Source organism: Bombyx mori, chromosome 26 (assembly GCF_030269925.1).
Source record: "Bombyx mori chromosome 26, ASM3026992v2".
Taxonomy (NCBI): domain Eukaryota; kingdom Metazoa; phylum Arthropoda; class Insecta; order Lepidoptera; family Bombycidae; genus Bombyx; species Bombyx mori.
In genome coordinates, this window is record NC_085132.1 from 1054602 (window position 1) to 1079025 (window position 24424).

Consider the following 24424-nt stretch of genomic DNA (forward strand, 5'->3'; position numbering starts at 1 on the left):
ATATTATTCAGGTTTGGTCTGTGGTACACCCATAACACAAGATATAGCGTTGACGTTAAATGTGAAAGGATTTTTCAATTATATTCATCTATTTGGTAAAAATTAGAGGTATAATTATTATTTTTATTGTTGTAGTATTGGGAGCTTATAGACTTCACCATGTGAAACTTGTCAGCGACCGTGTGGGATCAGAATACGTACTGCCAGACTATCAAATTACCAGACTACCAGAAATAGCGACTGGTGATAGTACTATGTAATATTATACTCGAAACTCTGCTGCCCATTTCCCGTTGAATCTCTTAGTCACCATTTACGATATCCACGGGAAGAGATGGATTGGTGGTAGTCTGCCTAGACCTCGACCTCACACAGCTGGTCGGTCACAAAATCGGATACCCGATTGCAACCTTTCAAATCGTTGCTTGTTGAAATATGTACCTAGTTCAGCCATGAGTTCTGTTACAAATAAAAATGCATTTTGTTTTAAATGAAGTAATGTAATATTATTAAAATTTATACTTACATGTTTATTAAAGTCTCAGCAAAAAATAAAAAAATATTCTATTCGAAATTGCCACCTTTGGCCATATTTTTTATCTTTATAATTAAAGATAAGTTTTGTTCGGTATTAGCATCAACAGTTCCATGTTCTTAATTGAAAGAATTTTTATGGTTACGATAATTTTTCCAAAATTTAAATGGCTCTTTTGTAAAGTTGCAAAAATATCGCGCAAACCAAATAGCCTTTGACCCCTGGATAAGTGTTTTATTTATTTATTTATTTATTCGTTTGCACCAAACAAAGTGATCATAAATAAAAAAAACAAAATGTGTGCAATTCACACGTGGCAGAAGCGAAACCTTCCAAAATTAAAATACAATTATCCTAAACGTCTTAAGTATATGTAAAATTTTGTCATTAGTAAATAATTGTAAGGTAGCGCCCTCTGTGAATTGATATTTTAATTTCACGTATAATCCTAAATTAAAATTCACTACAAGAGCTTTCATACACACGTTAGTATTAAAAAATCTCACAGATGGCGCTGTATTAAATAGTATGTATATTCCTGTCTCATTCTTTGCTGGCTTCATCCTACATATTTTTGTATTTGTGTCTCTTACCTGTCGTTTTTTCCGTTGCATCCGGTTTGAAATCACAACGATTCTAAAGAAGTTTTCACTTCAAAAACATTGACAAATTGACAAAAGCTCATAGCAGATGTCACCTCAATTATAGATGTAAACCACAGTGCAATAAACAACAAAAATAAAAATAAGTTATATAACTAAGAAACTAAGATTTGATTACATTTGATTGATTGCTTAAGATTAATTTATATTTTTTCCCCTCAGGGCGGAAAGTGGCAACTCTCGTCCCGCTGCGCTAAACAAAGTTGCCGCTTTCCGCGATTGTCGGACAAAATAATAGTATACAGCCCTTGGAAAGTAAAAAAGTAAGCCTCAGATCACATGTAACTGTTGGCCGAGGCGAGGCTTTTCTTATTTTCCTTCCCAAGGCGTGTAATCAACTTTATCGATAATCAACTTTATCGATAATCAACTTTATGACTCTTCCCGACATCTATTGGCGAATAATAATACTATTTTTCATAATTGAGAGCTACTAACTGCTTTAAAGACAATAACACTAAAGCTATTTCAGCAGATGGCGTTGTTAAGCCACCCGAAGCTAATGAGTGTTTGGTTTAAGGTTAGATCAAGAAAATGAATTGTTTATTTATATTATTTGTGTATTTTGAACTCACGTGTTCACTTAAAAATGCCTAAACGATTTTGGAATATTCATCATTTTATCAATATGTAATTCGTATTTAAATATAATTTCTAAAAAACACAATTTACAAAAAAAAAAAGAATACCCAGCAAAGCTCGGTCATCGTCTAGTATACTGCTAGTATAATTGAGAAATGAAACGAAATGATCGCCAATTGTTTTAAATGCCAAAGTGTTTTATTTTGTTATTAACTTGAACATACATTGAATATTAGTAATTCATAATAATTCATAATAAGAAATTCATAATATTCAATTTGTATATTAGTAATATAGTAAAATACATTTAGTAATTCAAATAGCGTCTAGCCAGTATACCTCGGCTGGACGGGACACGACATTCAGACAACGTGTGTATACGGTCACTGCGCATGTACGCCGGGTCAGAGGCGAGCTCAGCCAACGCTGCCCTGGACATTGTCTCGTCGAATGGAACCTCAAGGCTTTCGGAGACTCGAGACAGCCAACGGGCCTCCACGCAGCTGAGAATTTTTAATCTACATATTAGTAGGCGGAGCAAAAACTTTGTAGCCCTTTTTACGAAAATTGCGCGGACGGAGGAGTATGAAATTTCCTACACATATAGAGAATACTAGCTGTACCCGTCCGCTTCGCTGGGCATTTAAAATTAACATTATTATTTCTCACCCCCATAAAGATTCTCATCATTAACGCCCCCGCAACTGGTGTAGGGAGTCCAACACTCATAATATAAATATTAGCTTATCCATTAAGTACATGTATTTTCTACATGGATACCAAGTTTCAAGTCAATCGGATGCATGGTTCAGTAGTTATAACGGAACATACGTAAAAACCACTGTAGATTTATATATTAGTGTAGATAGAGAAGGACTGCAGAATGTTAATATTATTTTAAATTATGCATAAAAAATACATTAAGTCAATAAAAAAAACATTACACACACTACCATATATTTCACACACACACGCATGCACACTATTTGTTTATTGTTTAATTTTTCTTATTGCTTATAGTCTGCGGTCAAATTGAGATTTTCAGGAATCTTAGCGTGCATGATTCACGAAAATCGGTCGAGCCGTTTCGGAGGAGTTCAATCACGCACCTAGTGACACGAGAATTTTACATATTATATATTATAAAATTAAATTTTTTTGGCAAGATTTTCATTTTCATTTTTATTTTGTCATGAATTAAAATAAAAAATCTGATGTTACTCTCAATTTTTCATCCCTCAATGACCAACCCCTATTTTTCATTTGTTAATTATAAACTTTAATTTTTTGGGCAAGATTTTTTTTTCTTTTGTCATGACTTAAAATAAAAAAAAATCATATTACTCTAATTTTCACTCTTATACGATCAACCCCTGTTTTTTCATCCCGATTTTTATTTTTTTTATTCTATGCACAGATCCACAATAAGGTTGCAAGATGGCAATGCAATATTATTATATAATTGTAGTACGATAAATTCTTATTCAGAGTTTAGAATTTCAAGTTCCTTTAGTTATGATTTTTTTTAAATTCAATGTGATCTCCCGCCTTTGCCGGTCGACTACTGATCAACTATCAATCGATCAGTTATCACCGCCAGGTGTCACCATTCATCCAGCAAACATCACGTAGTAGGGATGAGGACGAAGCCGGTCTCCTGTCTTACTCACTATACATTTTTCAGCCATGTTTTTTTGGTTTTATTTGTGTATCAATCGTAGCAGTGACTGTTATACCTATTGTTTTAATTTTTCTGTGCAACTCTCATGTTAATTTTACTGTCATCGTAAAATTATCATTAATTTCCAGTGCAATAATTATTTATTTACAGTCTTATATATAAAATTCTCATGTCACAATGTTAGTTACCATACTCCTCTGAAACGGTTTGACCGATTTTTATGAAATTTTATATGCATGTTCAGTAGGTCTGAAAATCGGCTACTATCTATTTTTCATACCCCTAACTGATAAGGATTGTCCACCCTTAACATTTATTTTTATTTTTGGACATTTTTTATTGTTATAATGAGGCATTTAGGTATGTGGTTGAATGAGGTTTTGTTATTTTTATACTCCCTAATCGTTCACAGCGCTACATGCCTCTTTCACTCATTTACCACATCCTTACACACTTACAATAAGTTCCTTTTTTTGTACACTAGAAATTCCCTAGAAATCTTATATATGGCAAAACAACGTTTGCCGGGTCAGCTAGTTCTCTATAAGTGTGGGAAATTTCATACTCCTCCGTCCGAGCAATTTTTGTAAAAAGGGATACAAAGTTTTTGCTTCACGTATTAATATCTATCGAACGGAGGAGTATGAAATTGATGTTGAGCGATGCATCGGTATTCGAATCCCAGGCGGGTACCAATTTTTTTAATGAAATACGTACCCAGCAATTGTTCACGATTGACTTCCACGGTGAAGGAAAAACATCTATATAAGTATTAATATATAAAATTCTCGTGTCACAGTTTTCGTTGCCATACTCCTCCGAAACGGCTTGACCGATTTTGATGAAATTTTTTGTGCTTATCCGGTATCTATGAGAATCGGCCAACATCAATTTTTCATCCCCCTAAATGTTAGGGGTAGTCCACCCCTAAATTTTTTTATTTATTTTTTAGACAAAATTTTTAATTTCTATTTTTTTATGATACAGCATACAAAAATACATACAATCCTTAATTTTCACCCCTCTACAATCAACCCTTATTTTTTATTTGCTAATTAAAAAAATTAAAATTTTTTGCGAGAATTTTGTTTTTATTTTGCCATGACGTAGAATAAAAAAAATCATATTACTCTGAAATTTGACCCCTCTATGATCAACCCATATTTTTTATTTGTTAATTATAAACTTTAATTTTTTTGGCAAGATTTTCATTTTTATTTTTAATTCGTCATGAATTAAAATAAAAAATCTGATGTTACTCTCAATTTTTCATCCCTCTATGATCAACCGCTATTTTTTATTTGTTAATTATAAACTTTAATTTTTTTGGCAAGTTTTTTATTTTATTTTGTTATGACTTAAAATAAAAAAAATCACATTACTCTCAATTTTCACTCTTATATGATCAACCCCTATTTTTCCACCCCGATTAATATTTCTTTTTCTATGCACAAATCTGCAATAAGGTTGCAAGATGGCAATCAAATTTTATAATTGTAGTACGATAAGTTCTTATTCAGAGTTTATAATTTCAAGTTCCTTTAGTTATGATTTTTTTTAAATTGAATTTGATCTCCCGCCCTCGCCGGTCGACTACTGATCAACTATCAATTGATCAGCTATCCCCGCCAGGTGTCACCACTCATCCAGCAAACATCACGTAATAGGGATGAGGACGAAGCCGGTCTCCTGTCTTACTTACTCACTATACATCATAGATTATACACTTAATATATAATTTGAGAGCTATACAATACTATACATTTTTCAGCCATGTTTTTTTGGTTTTATTTGTGTATCAATAGTATGTTCAGTAGGTCTGAGAATCGGCTACTATCTATTTTTCATACCCCTAAGTGAAAAGGGTTGTCCACCCCAAACATTAATTTTTTATTTTAATTTTTTGGATATATTTTTTTTGTTTATAATGAGGTATTATGTGGTTAAATGAGGTTTTTTTTCTACAGTACAATTTCCCGAGAAATCTTATTTAAGGCAACACAACGTTTGCCGGGTCAGCTAGTAATATATAAAAATGAATTGCTGTTCGTTACTCTCGCTAAAAGTCGAAAGCGGCTGGACCAATTTGGCTAATTTTGGTCTTGAATTATTTGTGCAGGTCCAGAGAAGGTTTAAAAGGTAGATAAATATAAAAATATATGGAATTAAATAAAAATAACAATTTTGTTTCCCCTTTGATGTGTCCCCCGTCAGACGGATTCCTTTGGTTTGTTTATGTTTATGTTATACAAAAGTTTAGGCCTTTTATTTATTGATTGAGGCACTACGAAGTCTGCCGGGTCAGCTAGTCGTGTAATGAAAATAAAAATCCGCAAAAAAACATTTCTAAAAGTGACCTAATGTCTAATGATCTAAGTTGACTCACGCAGGACACGTCTCGGTCGGCACTAGAGTCCCAATCTGGTGCGGTGAGAACAGAGCCGGTGGTTCTAACCTCACCGTATACCTCTTCAAGCGCGATGAAGTAGATTTTTCCTTTTTCTGCAGAAGTCGCTCCTGCGTTCATAAAAGTGATTCGCATCATTGACGCTCCCAGAATCAAGTCTTGAAAGTTCCAAGGTATTTTTTAAGTGGTCGAATGCTTTTTATCTTTTGTGTGCGACGTAGTGTTTCGCGATAGAAATAAGTTGGGCAAGTAACTAATTTTCCACTAGTCACTTCTAAGGGTTGTAATTTAGTAATGATACGGCTGGTTCGTCTTCAGACTTTTGTTACTAGGTGAAGGTATGAAGGTACTTAATATGGATTAGAGCTTTAGAATCTATACTTAATATTATAAAGAGGAAAGATTTGTTTGTTTGTTTGTTTCGAATAGGCTCCGAAACTACTGGACCGATTTGAAAAATTATTTTTCCATTAGAAGCCGACATTGTCCCTGATGAACATAGGCTACTTTTTTTTTTTTTTTTTTTGTTTCATGTGTGTTTTAATGTTTCCGAAGCGAAGCGAGGGCGGGTCGCTAGTAATATTATAAAGAGGAAAGATTTGTTTGTTTGTTTGTTTGTTTCGAATAGGCTCCGAAACTACTGGACCGATTTGAAAAATTATTTTTCCATTAGAAGCCGACATTGTCCCTGATGAACATAGGCTACTTTTTTTTTATTTTTTTTATTTTTTTTTTTTGTTTCATGTGTGTTTTAATGTTTCCGAAGCGAAGCGAGGGCGGGTCGCTAGTCGTAAATATAGTGGTACATGTTCAGTCTAGTTTATGAGATTTCTGGTATCTATGGTTGAATTTTTTTATTGCCTTTGTAGGCAGACGAGCATACGGCCCAACTGGTGGTAAGTGGCTATCTGAGCAGAGCCAAGCCACAGCCTATCGTTAAGTACTCTCCAACAATCTTGCAACACTTACATAATAATAAGCACAGTGTATGTATTCTTTAATTTTTTCATTGATGAGCCGCAGCGACAGATCGAAGGTGTTAAGCGAAGGCTCTTTGTCACCGAGAAGGTTCTGGTAAGGCTCGATACTGCAGTCCAGCATTCTGAATGAAAATTTGAATAATTAATCTTATATCTTTAAAGGAGCAATTCTTGTATATAAATCTATACTAGAGGTCCCGCAGTAGTCGAAATTCGACTATAATTAATTGGAATTGTAAGTTTGTACACTATTATGATTGTATTTTATACTTCTATAATCACAAATTTCGCCAAGGCTACACTATAAAAAAATAAGAATACAGACAAACAATATTTAATCTATTCTCAATTTGACAACAGACGTCAAGAACAAAAGTTTGACAATAAATAGTATGCATGCGTGTGAGCGTCAAATACATGGTATGTAGTGAGTGTAATGTTTTCTTTATTGATTTAATGTAACTTTTATGCATTATTTAAAAAAAATATTAGCATTGTGCACTTCTTCTCTATATTCTCTATAAGTATGGAAAATTTCATACTCCTCCGTCCGCGCAATTTTCGTAAAAAGGGATACAAAGTTTTTGCTTCACGTATTAAAATATAGATTATGCGGCATTTACGTTGTAGATGTCTATGGACTCCGGTAACCACTTAACACCAGGTGGGCCGTGAGCTCGTTTAACCATCTAAGTGCAGGATTGTTATTCAATACACGATGACCAAAATCCATGATTGCACCGCCGAAATATTTCTTTTTCGGAATGGGACGAATAGAACAGCCGCTATGCAATCAAAGGGCTCGACGAGTAAATTAACCCTCAGACACAGCCCACTGAGTTACTGGCCGGGTCTTCTCAGTGGGTCGTATTTCCGATCCGGTGGTAGATTCTGCGAATCACGGCTCTTGCTAGGGTTCGTGTTAGCAACGTCGTCAGGTTTGAGCCCCGTGAGTTCACCTACTAGTTAAGGCGACGCTGATATAGCCTCTCAAGGCTATCAGCTTAGGTAGGAAAAAAAAACATATTGAGCACCAGTCGTTCAAGAGCCTTCCATTCTAGAGTAATAAAAAACCGATACAAAGCCCGCAACACAAGATCGTGTTATCCCTGCTATCGAATCGTAATTAACCATAAGACAACACATTGGTAATCTCCAGCAAACCTTCAGATCGCGCTGGTCAAATTGTAATTATGTATCAACTGACATTAGGGGCTGTCAGTCTTACGTCATCTAGACGTCATGTGGAGGCGACAGCCGTATTAATTACATGGAATATCATAATTAATAACGTTTACTACGTAATAATACGGGAACAAGTGATAAGGATACATGGCCAATATTCTGATGATATTAAAATCGCCAAGATTTTTTCATTGCGTTAGCAGACAATTTTATCGAAGTCTTTGAGCATGTTGCAGAAGAACCAATAATATCGTAATAAGACTATCCTGTCATCCTTGTGATGGTTTTAAAAACCACAATTTCTTTACATTTTCATAAATTTCCTGCTTCAAAAAGATGATTTGCAAGAATGCACAGAAGAATATATAGCTTACCGCCATGCTTCATGGCACCCATATTGTAATACACGCAATATGTTAGTGTAAAACTCGCATAAGAAAAGAATTTTCTACTGATGGTAGGACCTCTTGTGAGTCCGCACGGGTAGGTACCACCGCCCCGCCTATTTCTGCCGTGAAGCAGTAATGCGTTTCGGTTTCGGAAGGGTGGGGCAGCCGTTGTGACTATACTGAGACCTTAGAACTATATCTCAAGGTATGTGGCGCATTTGCGTTGTAGATGTCTTTGGTGGTGGGCCAGGTGGGCTGTGAGCTAGTCAACACATCTAAGCAATAAAAAAAATATATATCCACCATAAAAATCAGAAACGGGGCCAGGAATAATTTGGGAATGAAGAAAACAATCAATACATCTAGCTGCTGCCGCAAATTATGGGATTGTAACGTTATACGAAGCATGTGACTTCCAAATATCCATCCATCGATGGCCAATTCATGTTATGTGTTTGTTGAAGTCCACAAAAACCATATCGTGAATGTCCGACGCACGTTGAGATATGAGATGGACATCTGAACATTTTCTTGTACACCACCATACATTTTTCTGCGTTGCGGTATAAATAGGGTACATTTTTCGCTATTACTGATTCCATCCGCACCCATATTTTTTCCTACCTATTATAGTACTCTCAAGAGGTTAGATTCGGAGAATTAGTAGGTGAGCTCACGGGGCTCAAACCTGACGACGTTACTAACATTAACCCTAGCAAGAACAGTGCTTCGCAGAATCTACCACCGGATCGGGAACGCGACCCACTGAGAAGACCCGCGAGAAACTCAGTGGGCTGTGTCTGTGGGTTGATTTGCTGACCGAGCCCTTCGTCGCAAGCAACGGGTTCGACGAGAACGATGACCGGACGCACCCATCCTGCTTATATTGCAGCCGCCAAACAGTCTACATAATTGAGAATCATTTGTTTACCAAAGTTAGGTTTTGTTGGTATATTAAATTTGCATACTCCAGCTTCCGGTGTAATGTTGCATTGTAATCCGTGCATTCTCTGCGGCTGTGTTGAATTAGGTTACATTCAATTTGTGTCCGATAATACGAGCTTCGATGCACGGCATAGATCCATTATCAGGCGACATTGTTTAGTTGATCCAATCAAATTGAAATTGTATCGTTGAATGACAACGTGACTATATTGTCAAGTGTTGTGTGAAACTATGTAACGTGGTTTAGACGTAATTTTGTGTCAGTTACGCCTTAACTTAGATGTGTTTATTTGCCTTAACGGATTTAAATTAGTTGGGCTTCTAAATTGGGTAGGCCGTGGCATGGCTGTTCTGGAGCTTCAAGCTTTGAATGCAAGGAAGAGTAGGTGAATCCTGTTAGATCTCTTGCAAAATAGTACTGAAAAAGTTATGACGTCATACGACAAAACTTATAACTTTGTTCGTCGATGCGAAAGCCCTCATTTGGACTGTATTATTTGGTTAGTTATCTGATAAAGCTGCTTCCTCTTTTTGCCATTTCGAAATTTGTTGACTTAAGATAGTTGAGTTATGCTTACCGTTTCGTATCAAGTGGCGCATTGTATAATCCGCCCATAAGATTAAAAGGACAACTAAGCTATTGTGATGCACATTTTGCTACAGTACGAAGTTAAAAATTCTTGAATCTTACTTGAAAATGTCACTAATTTTCTCCATTGTACTATCAATAAGCTGTTTTCTTTCGTCATGTTTATCTTTCATCTCATGCGTCTTTGTCATTTGTATTTCTAATTCCTTATTCAGATTGTCCAATTGCTCTTCTCTTTTACCACTCATCATGTCATTCCAGTCCCTTCGGTCATCTAGAAGTAATAGCTTTAAAACAACTGTGAATTTTCGAAATACAATTTTCAAGAAACTGTGACTGGACAATGGCGCTGGGCTTAGTCAATACCTCATTAGTTGCATCAACGGCACTTCATAGAACTTTGAGCTTCCGGATAGAATGTAAATCTTAGAAAATCGTGACCCAAATCGAGATGTCTATGGGCTCTTATTTTCAAATGTTGTTAAAGAATTTATGCCAGCCGTCTTTGGAAATAAGAAGTAGAGTAGGGTGACATAAAATATTTTAAGTTAGTTGTCCGGTTATTGTTTGCGTCCCTGATAAGAAAGTGATTGTAAAATATAAAGTAATTGTGAATATTATTGAATATTGAACTACAGTAGAGATTTGTTTCAAAATTAATCTCACCAATGTCTCGTCTAAGTTTTGTAACTTCATGACTTAGCACTTGATTTTCTGCGCAGAAATCATTTAAGAGTTTGTAAATCGAAAAGTTTTCTTGTTCTCTCATTTCGAAGTCTTCTATAATATTTTCGATGTCGGTTTCTTTTGTATAGTCCTGTGGAATAACTATAAGTTACTACTGTTTTTGTCCAAAGCCTCACCAATGGCCGTACTGTGAGTTTTTTATTTTTTATTTTTTTTATTGCACAGATGTGTGGATGAGCTCACGGTCCATCTGATTTTAAGTGGTTACCGGAGTCCATAGACATCTACAATGCCGCCACGTACCTTGAGATATGAGTTCTAAGGTCTCAGTAAAGTTACAACGGCTGCCCCACCCTTCAAATCGAAACGATCACTGCGGTGAAATTTGACGTTCAATATTTTGCATTTTTTAAATTGTCGATCTTTTCAATAATTCAGAGCTTTCGTATGTGCATTTAACGATTTGAATTCAATTTTCAATCCTATACTAATCAGCTCTGTTAATTGTATACAAAGGATTGCTAGCAAAGTATTGCTTTCTAATTCGTCCCATTAACGCTTCGTAATCGTATTTCGCTACGACTATGCTACGACATGTGTTGAAAATCAACATGGTTTTTAAAAATAAGTAGTACATAAGCTGAAGTTGTCTTATTTCGTGTGGCAAAGAACTGTGGATGGAGTTGACACTTTCATAATTGAAAACCGAAAATAGGCTTTTAGATAGTGTTCGCTATTATGAGGAAGGATTGTTCACACAGCATTTATAGCTTGGCCATCGAAAAACAATATCATGGATGTGAGTGAGATTAAGGAATTTGTGTAGCTTGGCATTAAATGCGTCATATAATATGTATGGATTCAAATTTAGTGCAACAAGGGAACAAGGACACTCGATAACCATTCTAATGTAGTGTAAAAATAGAAAAAAATATTACGTATATATCTCTCAGTATCTTTAGATGTCCATGTAAAAGATTGATTTCTTCTTCTTCTTTTAATCTTTTCTCTTCTTCTGCTCTCTCTTCCTGTTTCATGTTTATTCTTTTGAGTCCTTTCTTCGCCAGAAAGTTGTAAAGCTCGATCTCGTTGTCGTAAGCCTTTTTTAGCTCGCGCATTTCCTGGAATTATTTGATGTGGATTTTTGAAATTCATTTTGGATCCGTATATAGTTGCAGGGAATACCATACACTACGTCAACTAGATGTTCGTACTTTAGTTTAGGTTAGAATAAGTAGTCCCTGACCCTTAAGCTCCACGTGCATCCTGCCCGAAGGAAAAGGATAAGTAGACCCATAATTTAAAGAAAGTAAGTATTTTAAGTCATAAATCCTGTGCCTTACACGAAATACTTATTTTTTTTGGAACGATGTTCCTTATGGGACGATTCAGAGGGGTACCCTAACCGGGAAAAAACGTCCGTAACGTAAGATTTTTATTAGTAATGCACACAGTGTACGACTTAACGTACAAAAAATAACATACTTTTTTATCATTCATTGACCACGATTTCAGAGCGTTCGTTTTGCGCAATACACTAACTCATATGCAAACAGCCGTGAATGAAGTGTACCACAATAAGTTCGCACGCTAACGAATGACCGTGGATTGTTGCGAAACCTCCAGTTTTATTTTCTTTATACATCAAATAGAACTTAAAATCAATATTTTTATAATAAGGAACTTCGTTCCTATCCGGTTAAAATTCCAAGTATGCAATTTTGCATGTTTATCGCCTGGATAAGTAGCAATAATCTCATGTGTTAAGGAGGGTATTACGACTAAAAATATGTCATTAATAATATATTCCTACTTGAACTTGTAGCATCTGATCCATTTTACCCTTCTCCTGGGTGGACTTCAGCTTGGTGCACCACTCATCTCTTTGGTCATAAGCGAGAGTCGAAGACTCGAAAAGGTCCGTCAGGAATTTCTTCCCCTTACTAAGGGAATTCATCATTTTCGCCCAGTTTTTGTTGAATATCGCCCTGTCAAATATTTATAGATATACTAGCTGACCCGGCAGACTTCGTAGTGCTTCGATCGATAAATAAAAGACCTAAACTTTTGTATAAAATAAACTTAAAACGACGGGGGACACATCAAAGGAAAAACAAAATTGTTATTTTTATTTAATTCCGAGCATTTTCATATTTATCTACCTTTTAAACCTTCCCTGGACTTCCACAAATAATTCTAGATCAAAATTAACCAAATCGGTCCAGCCGTTTTCGAGTTTTAGCGAAACAAACGAACAGCAATTAATTTTTTGTATATATAGATTAATTCCGAGCATTTTCATAGTTATCTACCTTTTAAACCTTTTCTCAGCTCCACACGAATTTCCTCCCGGATTAGGAGGATATCTCACACTCCCGATTACTCTCTTTAGACAACCCATACCCTGGGCCAGGAAGGTCAAGTACCTGGGCGTTACCCTGGATGCATCGATGACATTCCGCCCGCATATAAAATCAGTCCGTGACCGTGCCGCGTTTATTCTCGGTAGGCTCTACCCCATGATCTGTAAGCGGAGTAAAATGTCGCTTCGGAACAAGGTGACACTTTACAAAACTTGCATAAGGCCTGTCATGACTTACGCGAGTGTGGTGTTCGCTCACGCGGCCCGCACACACATAGACACCCTCCAATCTCTACAATCCCGCTTTTGCAGGTTAGCCGTCGGAGCTCCGTGGTTCGTGAGGAACGTTGACCTACACGACGACCTGGGCCTCGAATCTATCCAGAAATACATGAAGTCAGCGTCAGAACGGTACTTCGATAAGGCTATGCGTCATGATAATCGCCTTATTGTAGCCGCCGCTGACTACTCCCCGAATCCTGATCATGCAGGAGCCAGTCACCGTCGACGCCCTAGACACGTCCTTACGGATCCATCAGATCCAATAACCTTTGCACTAGACGCCTTCAGCTCTAGGAGTAGGCTTAGGGACCTCGGTAACCGTACTCGTCGAACTCGACAAAGAGTTCGCCGTGCAACCTAACCCATGAATCAGCTCGCTGAGTTTCTCGGCGGATCTTCTCAGCGGGTCGCGATTCTGATCCGATAGTAGATTCATTCGCGAAGCAGCTACTCTTGAGTTGTTAGGTCTCCTTCGGAGGCGCTCGGGTAGCTGTTAGCAAATCCCACCCCTCCTGGCTGAGCCTTTGCTCGCCCACCTGTCCTGGTGAAACTGGAAAGGCCTCCGGGCCACCAGTAATCCTTCAATCATAAAAAAAAACCTTTTCCGGACTTCCACAAACAATTCAAGATCAAGATTAGCCAAATCGGTCCAGCCGTTCTCGAGTTTTAGCGAGACTAACGAACAGCAATTCATTTTTATATATAAGTATATAGATAGAAGATCGATTTTTATACGTAAATCAATTTGAAATTTGTTGAGTATTAAATCGAGCCCAGAGAATCGTGTAAACAAGCTTCTCGCTTACGTTCGCAGGTTTAATGTTCCGTGTCCATTTGGAAAATTCACTCCGTGTATTTACTTGTTGGCCTACGTGTTATAGACGAGCTTTCTCTTTAATTAGTACCAGACTGTAACCGAAGTCCGTGAATACTAAAACGTAAAAGAATCTTCAATACACGAGACAAAAATTACAGTAATCATAAATCTAGCTATCTAAATAAATAAATCTCTATATATAAAAATGAATTGCTGTACGTTATTCTCGCTATAACTCGAGAATGGCTGAATCGATTTGGCTAATTTTGATCTTGAATTATTTGTGGAAGTCCAGAGAAGGTTTAAAAGGTCGATAAATATGAAAATGCTCGGAATTAAATAAAAATAACAATTTTGTTTTTTTCTTTGATGTGTCCTCCGTCGGACCGATTCCTTTTGTTTGTTTTAAGTATATTTTATACAAAAGTTTAGGTCTTTTATTTATCGATTGAGGCACTACGAAGTCTGCCGGGTCAGCTAGTCTAAATAAATAAAATTTAATGTGTATGTTTGCCCTCTCTGCTTTCCTAACTCATTGATCCGATTGTGATTAAATTTGGTACAGTTGTTGTTGGCACTCTAGAGTAAGTTTTTATCAGAATATCATCAAAGTTTGTCGGGTGGCGTGCGAGTAGTATCAAGATATCGATGTTTTTCATTGAATTAGTGATAGTCAGAGCGGAAAGTGACCAGTTTTTTGTGACTTGTTTGTTCGTATTCTACACATTGAGGTGTCGTATATCTTGTCAAGTTGTATCTTTTATCAGTCGTTGTTTCTATTTTAATGAATATTTGTGGCATATTAATACTAACGGAGAACAGATGGTGTGCGAGCTGCTAATAACTATAACCTATAACGAACTGGCAAAGTCTTCAACTGAATTGGATATATCATCACTACATAGTATAAAACAAAGTCGCTTTCTCTGTCCCTATATCCCTATGTATGCTTAAATCTTTAAAACTACGCAACGGATTTTGATGCGGTTTTTTTTAATAGATAGAGTGATTGAAGAGGAAGGTTTCTATGTATAATAACATTCATTAAATAGTGTAGAAATCAATAATAAATTACAGTTTCCGAAGCGAAGCGAGGGCGGGTCGCTAGTTTACATATAAATTAGCGATGTTTATAAAAATGATTAATTGCATCCTCCATGTTAGTAGTATATTAGGTAGTATAATTGTTTCATGTTTAATGTGATTTCCTTTGTAATTGTGATTTATTGTTACTTCCTTACATTAAAAGTTAGATTGTTTTTCGTTATTGTGCTGTCTTGTCCTATAGTTGTAAGGAACATTGTGTTCTTAGCACATTAGTCCTGATTAGGTACGCGCGCATGGCTTACGTTACAAGCCAAATTTTTTACTTATTGTTATTTATTGCGTATATTTTCTTCATTTAGCTTGTAATGTGTATTGTGTGACTAATAAATAAAAACAAAAATAATAAATAATGTTATATATCTATACTAATCTAATATTATATAATATTATAAAGAGGAAAGATTTGTTTGTTTGTTTGTATTGAATAGGCTTCGAAACTACTGAACCGATTTGAAAAATTCTTTCCCTTTTTGTAAGCTACACTATCCCCGAGTGACATAGGTTATATTCTTTTTTTTTTAAATTAGGGATCCTTACTAAAACTCCAATAATGTAACTCAAGGTGTAAAAAAATTACTTAAAATATTCTTTACATCGCGTGCGCTGCGGAATCTATTGATCATAGAATAAAATAATGTACTATGATTTTGTAGAACACATTATTATTTACAAAAAGTATCGCGACAGCATATGTCTGGCTATTATATATATATATTTTTTTTTTTTTTTTATGATTGAAAGTTTACTGGTGGCCCGAAGGCCTTTCCAGTTTCACCAGGACAGGTGGGCGAGCAAAGGCTCAGCCAAGAGGGGTGGGATTTGCTAACAACTGCCCGAGCGCCTCCGAAGGAGACCTAACAATTCAAGAGCAATAGTTTCGCGAATGAATCTACTACCGGATCGGAATCGCGACCCGCTGAGAAGATCCGGCGAGAAACTCAGCGGGCTGATGCATGGGTTAGGTTGCACGTCGACCTCTTTGTCGAGTTCGACGAGTACGGTTACCGGGGTCCCTAAGCCTGCCCCTAGTATTAGAGCTGAAGGCATCTAATGCAAAGGTTATTGGATCTGATGGATCCGTAAGGACGTGTCTAGGTCGTCGACGGTGACTGGCTCCTGCATGATCAGGATTCGGGGAGTAGTCAGCGGCGGCAACGATAAGGTGATTATCATGGCTATTATAGTTATGCCACTACAAGTGTTCTTTTATTTTAAAAAATAAAACGTCAAGTATCGTTTCAATGTCTTTTGTTTTGTATGTATGACCTTTTTACGAAAATGAGACAAATAGTAATAGAAAAATAATAAAAATATACATAAAAACAGATATTATTTAAATGAAAATCAAAGTTCATTAAAATAATAATATTCAAACTATCTTTATAATTTTCTATTTTTAGAAACCTGACGCAAATATAAGGGTTAATGTGTGTGTGTATTATAATTTTTTATTCTGAAAATTTTGTTAAAGACCTGAGCGAAGCCGGAGCTGGCCGCTAGTCAGGAATAAATGTATTGAAATTGTACCTGTCTTTCAACATATGGCTTATTTCGTCCCTGATCTTTTTGTTTTCAGTCTGGACCAAATTAAATCTGAGCATGGCCGCTTCCAGCTTATTTTCAGTGGCCATCAGTCGTGACTCGCTTTGGGTTCGACGTTCATCCAACTAAAAAAAAATCGGTTGTCTGTAAAGTCGGTTTACTGACGATAGTTGAACGTGACAACGTCATAAGAAAATACAGATGGAATGGTTTCATTTTTCAATTATCGCAATTATCGTTGCTATAAACAATTGACACCACATTCACTTTTCACTGAACTTCATACTTGACGAAAACATGTAAATGTATTATTGTATAACAGCTGTCCACGCGGATGCATCGCTCACTCAAGTAGGAGAGAGACAGATGTCGAACGCTGCCGAACGCGGAGGCCGATTGTGCCTCTTTGTCGCTCGTTGCGCGCTCTCGCTTGCACTTCAAGCCTTAAATGGAACGCCTCAATGAGTCATGTTTTTTCGTGCGTGCAGCCGACTCCATCGAATTATAAGACGTTGTCACGTCAAAAACATAATTCTGATTTAAAAAAATATTTCAGCAAATTATTTGCGCAAGTTCACAATACCGGTAGCGTTCTTGGTGGTTACCTGTCCAGTCGTGGCATTTGTTATTTTCTTCAACTGTAACATCTCGCGGAGATTCTTTTGAAATAATTCTTCTAATTGATGCATTTCAGTCGTGCCCTCTGAAATCGAAGTTCGCTATAAGTATCGAGATGTTTGGAACAAAGATTGAAGCTGGAAGCAACTTTTCTTGTTAAAGATACGGAGGGTGAACGTTTTTTTTTTTGCTTAATTACTGGTTGTAGGGAGCGTTGTGAGACCGCACGATTACTGATTTTGATTACAATATTTGGACCGTATGTCAAGAGAGGGATTATTGCATCCAACGATGTATCTACAAACCACCACCCTGCCTATTTCTGCCGTGAAGCAGTAATGCGTTTCGGTTTGAAGGGCGGGGCAGCCGTTGTAACTACACTGAGACCTTGGAACTGATATCACAAGGTGGGTGGCGCATTTACGTCTACGGGCTCCAGTAACCACTTAACACCAGTTGGGCTGTAAGCTCGTCCACCCACCTAAGCAATAAAAAAAACATATCTATAAACTCTGGTAGCCGCTTAAGGTTATGTGGGGCGGAAGCTTTATAGCCTGCAAAAAATACATTTTACTATACGGTGTATTTTTTCATTGTGAAAGTCATCGGTAATCATATTGTTCTTTACGAATTTGTTTAAAAAACATTGTAACTGCCAATAAATTTGAACACCTCTATCATTACCATTACTTGATTAGATTACACCGGAAGTTTTATGTATTATGGGAAAACTGCTTCAAGCTATCCATTACTATAAAATTTCACCAATGAATTATGTGAAGTCGTCGTGGCCTAAAGGATAAGACGTCCGGTGCATTCGTATCTAGCGATGCAACGGTGTTCGAATCCTGCAGGCGGGTACGAATTTTTTCTAATGAAATACGTACTTAGCAACTGTTCACGATTGACTTCCACGATGAAGGAATAACATCGTGTAATAAAAATCAAACCCGCAAAATGATAATTTGCGTAATTACTGGTGGTAGGACCTCTTGTGAGTCCGCGCGGATAGGTACCATCGCCCCGCCTATTTCTGCCGTGAAGCAGTAATGCGTTTCGGTTTGAAGGGTGGGGCAGCCGTTGTGAGACCTTAGAACTTATATCTCAAGGTGTGTGGCGCATTTACGTTGTAGATGTCTATGGGCTCCAGTGACCATTTAACATCAGGTGGGCTGTGAGCTCGTCAACACATCTAAGCATTAAAAAAAATGGGAGTTATGTGACAACTTTGATTAGTAAGCGAATAACCATCTTTCCAAAATTTACTATTCGGAAAAAGTCGAACATGATTCTTATATTTTTTAAACATAATTTAAAAAGAAATGTCTAACCTTCACTATCAATTTCAGACTTGATCCTCTGCAATAGAGCTCTTTTTAGAGTGCTCTTCATTTTCTTATCTTTCTTCTTGTGTGCTCCGGATCTTGCGATCTATTTGAACCACAAAAACTGAGTCTAGTGAATTTGTATGCAAGATTCGTCCATAAATTTCTTTAATGAAGAACAAATATCATGTAATAGCATACATTACAGCCTTACTTGATAATTAACATGCAAAAAATATATATTTATGAATCTATATATTAATACGTGAAGCAAAAACTTTGTACTCCTTTTTACGAAAATTGCGCGGACGGAGGAGTATGAAATTTCCTACACTTATAGAGAATATAGAGAAGGAGTGCAGAATGTTAATATATTTTTAAATTATACGTTAAAAGTACATTAAATCAATTAAAAAAAACATTACACACACTACCATGTATTTGACACACACACGCATGCATACTATTTGTTTATTGTCAAACTTTTCTTGTTGTTTGTCTTTATTAATATTTGTATATAGTGTAGTCTTGGCGAAATCTGTGATTATAGAAGTATAATAAATAGTCTTTGACAATAGAACCCTAATAACGTTCGAACTTATAATTTCAATTAATTATAGTCGAATTTCAACTAGGTACTGCAGGACCACTAGTTTTATTAAAATGGCTCCTTTACGCGTATTATTTGCTCAGTTTTAATTAGGTCAAACATGTCCTCCATGACGACGGAAACTGCATGTGTGAACAAGAAGAACTCACTTTCAAGTCTTTCAGCAAGTTTATGTACTCTTTCTTCAAGGTTCCGAGTAGCATGTCCTGTCTTCGCAGCTGTGGGTGGACTCCTGTAGTCCGATGTAGTCTATCTGCTTCTATTACTCGCACCTGAAATTTTCATGAAGACGTTGGCGGCGATAGTGAGATCTAAACATGAGAACTTATGTCTACTATCAATTAAGTTGAATTTCCACTTGATTGTCGAAGTCTTACGAAAAAAAAACACATGTTGGTGAATTAACGTTACGTCTCAAGATTTGAATCCCCGCTCCTGAAGTCTGGCTCACCCACTGCATTCAGCCCCTCATTCTCTGTAAATAATCTATTCATGTTTTATCGATGTTGAAGTCCTTTAGAGATGGGAATCATCTGAACGTAAGTGATATTAAAACTCTTCGATATGTGAACCCTCTATTATTGCAATACGCATAACAGCTTTGCTGCTGTACAAACTGGAATGGATCTCCTTCTCGTCAAAAGGTACAGAGTTTTACCTTTAAAACTTCAGTTTTTACGTTAAGTGGTTACTGGTGACCATAGACATCTAGAACGTAAATGCGCCACCCACCTTGAGATATAAGTTCTAAGTTCTCAGTATAGTTACAACGGCTGCCCCGCCCTTCAAATCGAAACGCATTACTGCTTCACGGCAGAAATAGGCAGGGTGGTGGTACCTACCCGTGCGGACTCACAAGAGGTCCTACCACCAGTAATTACGCAAATTATAATTTTGCGGGTTTGATTTTTATTACACGATCCTTCACCGTGGAAGGCAATCGTGAACATTTGTTAAGTACGTATTTCATTAGAAAAATTGGTACCCGCCTGCGGGATTCGAACACCGTTGCTTCGCTAGACACGAATGCATCGGACATTTTATCCTTTAGGCCACGACGACTTCCAAAGAATCACTCGAGGTACCTGTCTCTGTAGTCTAAAACGTTCGTCTTCCAATTTGTTGAGGATCTCTGTGTCGTTTTTCTCATCTTGACCCCCGGATTCCATATTGCTATAGTATAACGAAATGTAAAATGAATAATTTTGTAAATTTTATAACAATAGCCGCAGCCACCTAGATCTGTTTTTTTTTAAAGGCCTGTCTTTGTGCTTTTTGTATCTCCTTTTGAGTTAAGTCATATAATAGGTAATTCTTTTTTCGAACGAAGTTCCTTATGGGACGATGCGGAGGGGTAACCTAACCGGGAAAAAACGTCCGTAACGTAAGATTTTTATTATTTATGTATAGTCTTAGTATGATAGCTATACAGTGTCTATTATTATTCATAGAAATGGCTGTTTCTTTTTATATTATTATTATATATTTTTTATAAATCACTGTCAATAAAATAAAGTTGATAAGTTTGTAAAGTAGTTTTATTTTTATTTTTATCAATAAAAAAATCATAATAAAAAATGTATACCCGAATAATGATTTTCTTTATACCTCGAATAGAACTTAAAATTAATATTATTATAATAAGGAACTTCGTTCCTATCCAGTGTCCCACGACACCACACATCTTTTTTTTATGGGTCGGGGGCCGAACCTCCTTCGAAGTCCCCGCGTCTAGGGGGCACTTGGGGTATACGGGACGGGATGATCCGCAGACCATAGAGAATCCTGTCCCTATTTTTTAATCTACGAATATTCTCTAGCGATGTTGAGTGGCTTTAGTGATGTATGAATAACTTCGTGCATTAAAATTAAAAGCAGCAGTTTGTGTGTCCTGTCTTTGTCAGGGTGTCCATACGCGTACGTGTCCATACGGTGTCCATGTCTATGCAACACAAGTGGGACTTCAGACCCAAGACTCCAGTAACCACTTGACACCAACTAAGCCGCTGGCGTCCACTTCCCTCAAACGTATAGTTCAAGCTTCTTGAGATCATGTCGGTCTTAAGCTTGTTTGTATTTGAACTTAAAGCTAATAAGTTAAAAAAAGCTCAAAATACGACTAAATTCAAATATAAAATTTTAAGCGTTTAACACTGAAATAAAAGCAAAAATAAACAAGAAAAGCTCCTACAGTGTAAATTGCAGTCTTGTTGGACACAAACGCTTTCTCAACTTTGTGCCGGCTTTATGATACAGAGTAAATATAGCGGTGGGTGCACTTAAAATAAAATATTGAAATAAATATTGACTGTAAGTGCGGTCTATTAGTTTGAAGAGGAAAGTCAGCCTGAAATTTTCTTTTCTTATCTTACCTCCTCCTGCTTGCGTCGTATTCCTCATTGCTGAGGGTCGTGACCACCCTTTTGTATCACCTTCGCACGCACGATCTTTCTCCATCCATTCTTGTCTCTGGCGGAGTGGAGGGCGTTGTGAAACGTGGAATCAAGGGCGGTGCGGATCTGGTCGGACCAACGTATTGGGCGGCGCCCCCGAGGTCTTTTCCCACCTACCTTACCAGTCACGATGAGCCTCTCGAGATTGCTACTACACTCCTTACGGATCCATCAGATCCAATAACCTTTGCATTAGATGCCTTCAGCTCTAATACTAGGGGCAGGCTTAGAGACCTCGGTAAGCCGTACTCGTCGAACTCGACAAAGAGGTCGACGTGCAACCTAACCCATGCATCAGCCCGCTGAGTTTCTCGCCGGATCTTCTCAGCGGGTCGCGATTCCGATCCGGTAGTAGATTCATTCGCGAAACAATTGCTCTAGAGTTGTTAGGTCTCCTTCGGAGGCGCTCGGGCAGTTGTTAGCAAATCCCGCCCCTCTTGCCGCCCGCCTTTGCTCGCCCACCTGTCCTGGTGAAACTGGAAAGGCCTTCGGGCCACCAGTAAACTTTCAATCATAAAAAAAAAAAAAAGATTGCTACCATCCTTCCGTGCAATGTGACCGAAGTATTCAAGAACTTTGCGAAGACACTCGGATGACAGCCGCGAGGAGATTTTGAGTTCTTGCAAAATTGATACGTTGGTCCGAAATGCTATCTACGGAATACGCAGCATCTTTCTCCAGGACCACATCTCAAAGGCGTCAATGCGCCTTACCTCTACTTCCTGTCTTAAGTTGTTTAAGCATGCTGTTAAAGTTTAAGTTTAAGCCATGCTTTATTGTGAGCGTAATGTGGTTTTTGCCGCATAGCAATCTAGCAAACAAACTGTTGACAGTTGTAGTGCCAATGCAATTGCAACTTGACTGTCTATAGAATTTGAACGCTACATTTTAGATCGTGAGCTTGTATGCCTAGTGAAAATAATATTTATTAAATTCAGAAAATCCGAAATAAAGTTACACCTTGTCTTAAAATTGCAATCCTTTGGTTTTGTGTGCGTGTTACTAGAGCACTAAGTAGCGTTGGAGGTTTTTTTTATTGCCTTTGTAGGCAGACGAGCATACAGCCCACCTGATGGTGAGTGGTTACCGTCGCCCATGGACTTCAGCAATGCCGGGGGTAGAGCCAAGCCGCTGCCTACCGCTTAATACTCTCCACAAGTTTGAAGAGCTCCTCGTTAGACTACTGTTATATATTTGAACTAGGGACAAAGAACAATTCCTAAATAAACACCTACAGGGTGCTGCTATCGGAATGTTATTTTTAGAATTTAACTAAAACACGTTTTAGTTCGAATGAAATTATTTTGTAATAGGTATGTTAGAATTCGTCGTGGCCTAAAGGATAAGACGTCCGGTGCATTCGTATCAAGCGATGCACTGGTGTTCGATTTATCAAACTGCCCGATCATCGATTCGTGTTTAGCAATATACCACTAAATCTTTTTTTTTATATTGCTTAGATGGGTGGACGAGCACACAGCCCACTTGGTGTTAAGTGGTTACTGGAGCCCATAAACATCTACAACGTAAATGCGCCACCCACCTTGATATATAAGTCGTCGTGATATATATTGAAGTCGTCGTGGCCTAACAGATAAGACGTCCGGTGCATTCGTGTTGAAGCGATGCACCGGTGTTCGAATCTCGCTGGCGGGTACCAATTTTTCTAATGAAATACGTACTCAACAAATGTTCACGATTGACTTCCACGGTGAAGGACATAACACCGTGCAATAAAAATCAAAACCGCAAAATTATAATTTGCGTAATTACTGGTGGTAGGACCTCTTGTGAGTCCGCACGGGTAGGTACCACCGCCCCGCCTATTTCTGCCGTGAAGCAGTAATGCGTTTCGGTTCGAAGGGTGGGGCAGCCGTTGTAACTATACTGAGACCTTAGAACTATATCTCAAGGTGTGTGGCGCATTTACGTTGTTGATGTCTATGGGCTCCAGTAACCACTTAGCACCAGGTGGGCTGTGAGCTCGTCCAGACATCTAAGCAATAAATAAATAAAAAGGTATCTATTATTTAGCTATGCAGTTGCCGTTCTATAATGCTGGCCATTTGAAAACGTAATTTATGTGTAGCTGGCAATAAATTCAAATAAATTTTATTTTCTAATTAAGATATTTGGTTATTGATCAGTGTGTTGTTTTCATTGCATTTGTATATTTATCATCACTAGAGGTCCCGCAGTAGTCGAAATTCGACTATAAAGAATTGGAATTGTAAGTTTGTACACTATTATGATTGTATTTTATACTTCTATAATCACAAATTTCGCCAAGGCTATGCTATAAAAAATATTAACAAAGACAAACAATATTTAATCTATTCTCAATTTGACAACAGACGCCAAGAACAAAAGTTTGACAATAAATAGTATGCATGCGTGTGTGCGTCAAATACATGGTATGTAGTGTGTGTAATGTTTTATTTATTGATTTAATGTATCTTTTATGCATTATTTTAAAAAAAAATTAGCATTGTGCGCTTCTTCTCTATATTCTCTATAAGTGTGCAAAATTTCATACTCCTCCGTCCGCGCAATTTTCGTAAAAAGGGATACAAAGTTTTTGCTTCACGTATTAATATATAGATTATGGACACGATAAAAATACGATAATTATGGAACGCGAGTTCCGTGGCGGTGGCAATACAATA

The 24424-nt window shown here is 37.3% G+C and overlaps 1 protein-coding gene across 1 annotated transcript; it reads right to left on the bottom strand.

Annotated features, from left to right (window-relative positions):
• Positions 1-1955: 1955 nt before the first annotated feature.
• LOC101746125 (coiled-coil domain-containing protein 63) lies at positions 1956-20540 on the bottom strand. The gene is made up of 12 exons (XM_038020684.2): positions 20391-20540; positions 19455-19577; positions 18702-18801; positions 17358-17455; positions 16738-16877; positions 12456-12630; positions 11581-11763; positions 10622-10772; positions 10058-10229; positions 6837-6969; positions 5847-5977; positions 1956-2282 (listed from the first exon to the last, which is right to left on the bottom strand). Exons 1-12 carry the CDS (start codon positions 20472-20474, stop codon positions 2087-2089), a joined length of 1686 nt encoding a protein of 561 aa, XP_037876612.1. The 5' UTR covers positions 20475-20540; the 3' UTR covers positions 1956-2086.
• Between the last annotated feature and the right edge of the window lie 3884 nt (positions 20541-24424).